Source organism: Rhamphochromis sp. 'chilingali', assembly GCF_963969265.1.
Source record: "Rhamphochromis sp. 'chilingali' genome assembly, chromosome: 13".
Lineage (NCBI taxonomy): Eukaryota > Metazoa > Chordata > Actinopteri > Cichliformes > Cichlidae > Rhamphochromis > Rhamphochromis sp. 'chilingali'.
In genome coordinates this window covers 37,629,336-37,635,335 of record NC_137940.1, presented here as the reverse complement: position 1 = coordinate 37,635,335, position 6,000 = coordinate 37,629,336, and the positions used below count along the sequence as shown (strand labels likewise).

The following is a 6,000-nucleotide window of genomic DNA, read 5'->3' as shown; positions in this document are numbered from 1 at the left end:
ATGTTTTTTAAAATGTAATTGTTACTTATAACATGTATGTAACTTTGTAATTTTAACATGTTGTCGCCTCTTGGCCAGGACTCCCTTGAAAAAGAGGTTTTTAATCTCAATGGGACTTTTCCTGGTAAAATAAAGGTTAATAATAATAATAATTAGATCAGTGGTTTAAAAAATGGTTAAAATGTATGGAGTTATTTATGAGGGAATTTTTGGGCCAATATAGACTAGAACCATACCGTGAAGGCATTAAATCTTCAGTATGAAATAATAAGTATAAAGTAAATGACGTATAAAGTAAAATATTTGCATTTGTGAAGTAAGATTTGAAAGTAGCATAACATAGAAATGAAGTAAAATACATTCAAACCGTACCAGGTGTATCAGGTACTGTTGGTTTTCTGTCACGTGCTTGAATTTTGTAGATTTTAGCCAATGAAAAATTAGGCCTTTATGGACGCAGACAAAGGATATAAATGCTGTATACAGCCTACATACATCACATACCGTGGACGTTACTCCTGCTTTTTAAAAATAATGTACAGCATGTGGGCGGGACCACATCCACCGCTCACCAATGACACGCTGCCCCTTGCAGCGCTTTTATCCAATGACTGTTCTCTAAGTGTGCGAAGCTCACCAATCACGTTCGTGAAGATTAGCTTTTTGAAAACGCTGGCGGCCGAGGAAGTTCTGGGTTACAAGATTGAGGTTTTCACGCTGTAAATTTAATACTGTTTTTCCTTCACTACGATGCAGGTAATTCGATATTTATACATTTATGTCCAAGCGTTACCGAGTAACAGTTGATATCAATTTAAACTCCGTATATAATGTTTACGTAGACGTAAATTTTAGCTTAATTTAGCTAACCTTGTGCTTGCAAGCTAGCTCAGCAGACTAACGTGTAACGTTAACTCGAGGTAAAAAGATCACAGGTAGTATATTCTATGAACGAGGCAGTGTTTTCTACTTCGAGTTAAGTTAATGTTTTCCTTAAAGGTGATCAGTACAGTGACTTGTACTGCAATTGTTTGAACGCTGACTTTAAATGACAGAGGCCCGGTAAACCTTTTTCTTTGTTTAACGATTAATTTAAATGTTTAACTCGTTGATCTTCAATCCAGTAAGTGTAATTTATGAACACTATATAAAGCATTGAACCAGCATATCTAAGGTCAGTGTGGCGATCAAGTCATGATAAAACAAGGCGTCTTTACCTCTCAAACCGGGTAAAGAGTTGTGGTGGGTAATTCAGCCACCCACAGACAGTGTTTCCTTCTCGGTTTTGTATATGATAATGAAAACCAGCTGAAATCAAATATATTACTGTCTCTGGCACTAGAAAACGCTTTAGATGTGTGCACAATTTAAAAAAAACGAGAGGGGATGGAATCTAGAAATAATCTAACCATCGGTTAGGTCGCAGTAATAGCCGTGTGTGCTCTCCATTATATTACTTTATTTTACACACTAAGTATTAACTTGAAGTGGAGGGTGGCTCTCCAACTTTAGGAACGTGTTACACCCTGTGCTATTTTGGCGTAAAACAGGAAGTGACAGTGATTGTAGAGGTGGCCCTTCCAGTAAGTAAAAGCATACAAATTCTGTTTTGCCTCTAGAAAGATTATTGGCGACCTGAACCTAGTTTAGATGCTGTTGCATTAAGTGAAGAGAGCTGTTAAATAAAGATCTCCAAGAAATACTGATGAACTGAAACAGTTTGGTAAGGAGAAATATTCCACCATTCATGTTTGTCATTGTGCATGCATCATAAGTTATACATGAGGAAAGTTTCTACAATTTACATAAATTCACTACAGCTCAGTGTGTGTGTGTGCACGCTAAGAAATGAAAAGAACATCTGGTTGTGCTTAATGATTGAAATCAGAATGTAATTGTGACTTGGATGAACTTCAGACCATATTTTATAAGTAATCTATTCAGACATTGAGTTAATTCCAAACTCTTGGTTAAAGTCACCATTAATGATAAACAGGGAAAGCACTGAGCCTTGACACAACATCCTAGGTTATGAGTTACAAAGTGTGCCTTAATCTCTTGCTTGCTTCCCTTTGTTGGTTGTCTAAAATAAGTATAAAGCTAAAAGCAAGGGGGGCACAAAATAGCTCAAATGTACTGTTTTAGTGAGTTGTATTTATTTCTTTACAGAATAAGGAAAATTACGAGCCCAGAGGTCTTCAAAGACCAGTAAGTATGGAAATTGTAAAAGATTATGTTGCTTGGCCCATTACTGTTAACTGTGCTTAAATCTAGCAAGCACATCTGATTCAGCTTGGACTGAGGTGTTATTAAAATACCGAAAGTCACTTTGAGCAAATCAAAGAATATATGTAGGTAAAATTTTGTAGTAGTAGTTGTAATATTAATAAATGAGTGATTTAGCCATAGTGCAATGAATAAATCACTTATAGCTGTGTTTTTGTGTTTGCTCTTGATGTCAGTTTGCCACACCGAACCTGTCAGGCCCTCAGCGAGTTGTGGTGAAGCAACGAGCAGACACAATGAAAAATACTGTCACAGGTAAGTCTTTCCTTCTGTGCAGATGCTGATAAGACCAAGGTTATTGTAGTTAACTAAACTAAAACTGGATATTGGGGGGGAAACTGATTAAAATAGAAATGAAAACTAAAGTTTAAAAAAATCCATATACCTGGAAAACTACATTTAGAGAAAAAACGAAAACATAACTAAATTAAAATTAAAAGACAGAAAATTAAAAGGTAAACTGAAGTGTTCATATCCACTCTGGAAACTGACTGAAATTGAATTTGAAACAAAGTAAAAATGAAATTTAAAAACTAATCGCAAAACACAAACCTATGATAACTGATTGAGACCCCTCAGGAAATTTTTAATTGCTAAGTTTTAATTGTGGTGTTATTTTTAGGTCCTGCGAGAGAATGCATTGGCTCGTCCTCCAGCTCAGCTTCAAAGTAAGTGTACTACCTAAGGCTAGTTCTATATTCCTGATATGTTGTCTTTGTCCTGAATATTTAAAATAACTTTTATTTGTTTTTATTTCAGGAAAATTTCCATTGATGACTTTGACATTGGTCGGCCACTTGGAAAGGGAAAATTTGGAAATGTCTATCTTGCGAGAGTGAAGAAACTCCAAGCAATTGTGGCACTGAAGGTGTTGTTCAAGTCTCAGATGGAGAAAGAAGGTGTGGAGCATCAACTCAGGAGAGAGATTGAGATTCAGGCCCATCTCAAGTTAGTATCCTGCTTCTTTGTTTTTTTTTTTTTTTGGCTCTACTCCCTTTTGTCATCTTAGGCACACTGAGTTTACAAACACAAGTTTAATTTGTTACACAATATGTGTTCAAATAATAAGTGTGGTGATACATTCATTGAAATGTACAAAATAACCTTTTGTAGGACTGTCCCGTTTTAGGGCGATTATAACAACCGTCCTATAATTCACACACGTTTGGCAGGCTATGTGCTACCCTCCACTGTCTCCTGCAGGGACATTCAAATGGTCGAACAATGCTGAGAGCTGTGTACTTCTATATCTAAACATTTCAATAATTTGGGTAATTTCAAAAAAAATCTTTAACTGTGCCATTGCTATACACTGAGAAATGTAGTTAATGTCTGTTAACCAATAATTTACATGTATAATGCCTCTGGGGACAAGATATACAAAGAAATGGTGTGTTCTCAGTGGTTTATTTGTCTCTTATAGATTAGGCTGATATTGTATAAATGCATACTATATAATGGCTGCTTATATTTGGTGCATTTAGCATGCTGATTTAAATCTCTTCTGCTTCATTTCCTCAGGCATCCAAACATCCTGCGCTTCTACAATTACTTCCATGACCGTAAGAGGGTGTTTTTAGTGCTTGAGTACGCCCCACGTGGTGAAATGTACAAAGAGCTTCAGAGATGTGGCAGATTTGATGATCGGCGTACTGCCACGGTAAGAACTCAACCAGAATTGTAATGACAAAAAATTCTTTACTCTGAACTGCAAAAATAGTGAAGTTATAACCTAATGCCAACCTCTTTAAAATTCTAGTACATGGAGGAGATATCTGATGCACTAATGTATTGCCATGAGAAGAAAGTAATTCATCGTGACATCAAGCCTGAGAATCTTCTTCTCGGTTATCGTGGAGAGCTGAAAATTGCTGATTTTGGTTGGTCAGTCCATGCACCTTCTCTAAGGTGAGGAACCACACTGTCACTACTTCACTTTCTTTACGATGCCTGTTCACCCTGCCCTGCTCACCTTTTTTTAAACCTTCTCAGACGTCGCACAATGTGCGGGACACTGGACTACCTTCCTCCTGAGATGATTGAGGGACACACCCATAGTGAGAAGGTGGACTTGTGGTGCATTGGCGTCCTCTGCTACGAGTGTTTAGTTGGCAACCCACCGTTTGAAACAGCAAGCCACTCAGAAACGTACAAAAGGATTATGAAGGTTGGTGTTTATCTGCATGTGTAATGCACTTGGTCAGTCAAATCTCATGATTAAGTTACAAGTTTCAGTCATAGAGAAGAAGCTGATTTTACTGTAGTGAGAGAAGCCATTTAGGTATCACTCTAGTCGAGCACTTGTTTCCCTTTAGCTCTTACTTTATACTAAAAAAGGAAAATTCTTGTAGGTTTTTCATTATTTCTTCTGGGAATGTAATGTAGTACACAAGATAGCTCCGATTAAAGTGTTACGCTGAGCGGACTTTCTTGACACTCAAATGTTCCCAGATCTTAACAATTATTATGAACAAAATAAGTCACAAGCAAAGGTTTAATTTAAGCTCCGCTTGTTTTGAACTTATGCATTTTCTGAAATGTGCATAAGAACAGTAGCTGACTGGCAGATGTGGATGACTCTGAAGGGCACAACATTTGACTGCTTATTCCTTTCACAAGTTTTAGAAAATGCATAAAAATACTTTTATCTATATGTTTAATTTTCTGGTTATAAATTCTTAAAATGACACATCTTGCATCGTTTTTTCAAACTTGACATTACATCTCATGTATCAGGAAATGATTATCAAACTCGACTGTACCTGGCAGTTTGTGAGTTGGCTAAGACTTTAAGAATCCCAGCATTCCCCTTTGCTGATAAATGCATGAATCAAATCTTCCATTTGCAGGTGGACTTGAAGTTCCCTAAAGTTGTCTCTGATGGTGCCCGAGACTTGATCTCCAAGCTGCTTCGCCACAACCCCATCGATCGCCTCCCACTACAGAGTGTCATCGACCACCAGTGGGTGCGTGCCAACTCTCACAGGCTCTTGCCTCCAACCTGCCCTGTCAAGAAATCCTGAGCCTGCCCTATGATGGGTCTTTTTCCTTCCGCAAGAGACTGTGGCCCAATATTTTTTTGGTTTCACTGCCATGGGCTTCAAACTGCCATTATACTGGCAACTTTATACATGAAAAGGGTTCAGAGTATTATGTCATGCATGACAAAGATGAACAACACATTCTGAGAACCTGCAAATGCAGAAAATCTTTCACTTCTTTTGCTTTAAAATGACTTCGGTTAATCAGTTTTTGCTGTTTGTCTATTCTCGCATACCCTTTTTTTTTTCCCCCCAAATGTACAGTCCTTATGTATGTCCTTATCTATGTATAGTGCCTTCTCTAGAAGTGTGTTTTGTTTTTGGTAATTGTGATTTCTTTACTTTTCAAAATTGACACAGCTTTGTTTTGGATTGCTGCCTCAGATGGTGTTGACATCAAAATACTACTGTTAGACTGCCTCATTTATATTCTTGAATAGTTTGTGCCGAGGGGTTTGGGGCTTGTGCAGGAAAGCATGTTTTAATTTCCTTCAAGATGTACTTTAACTTTCTAATAAATATTGTAAAAGGATTTGTTTGCATCAAATGAGTAATTGATCACAGAGTTTATATCTAGCTGCTTGGCAAACCTGGTTAGTGTAATGCAACTATAAGTCCTACCTTTGCTAAGGGTTATATTAAGTTGCTTATACAACATTTAAAAAAAATATAT

The 6,000-nt window shown here is 37.1% G+C and overlaps 1 protein-coding gene across 2 annotated transcripts; it reads left to right on the top strand.

The window, feature by feature from the left end:
- The first annotated feature begins 635 nt into the window (after positions 1-635).
- aurkb (aurora kinase B) lies at positions 636-5,856 on the top strand. Of its 2 annotated transcripts, XM_080901940.1 has the most exons (10): positions 680-756; positions 1,620-1,723; positions 2,170-2,208; positions 2,463-2,541; positions 2,909-2,954; positions 3,046-3,234; positions 3,808-3,946; positions 4,046-4,194; positions 4,279-4,453; positions 5,136-5,856. In XM_080901940.1, the coding sequence occupies exons 4-10, from the start codon at positions 2,523-2,525 to the stop codon at positions 5,307-5,309; spliced, it is 891 nt and encodes a 296-aa protein (XP_080758066.1). In that variant the 5' UTR covers positions 680-756; positions 1,620-1,723; positions 2,170-2,208; positions 2,463-2,522; the 3' UTR covers positions 5,310-5,856. The 2 variants fall into 2 exon arrangements, with proteins under 2 accessions (XP_080758065.1, XP_080758066.1); XM_080901939.1 differs by lacking the exon at positions 1,620-1,723 and having other exon boundaries at positions 636-756.
- Positions 5,857-6,000: the final 144 nt, after the last annotated feature.

Excerpts from the sequence above, each read along its gene's own strand:
- aurkb (XM_080901939.1), top strand. Across the intron at positions 2,955-3,045 it reads TCCTCCAGCTCAGCTTCAAA|GAAAATTTCCATTGATGACT; the intron begins GTAAGTGTACTA and ends TTTTTATTTCAG. Across the intron at positions 4,195-4,278 it reads GTCCATGCACCTTCTCTAAG|ACGTCGCACAATGTGCGGGA; the intron begins GTGAGGAACCAC and ends AAACCTTCTCAG.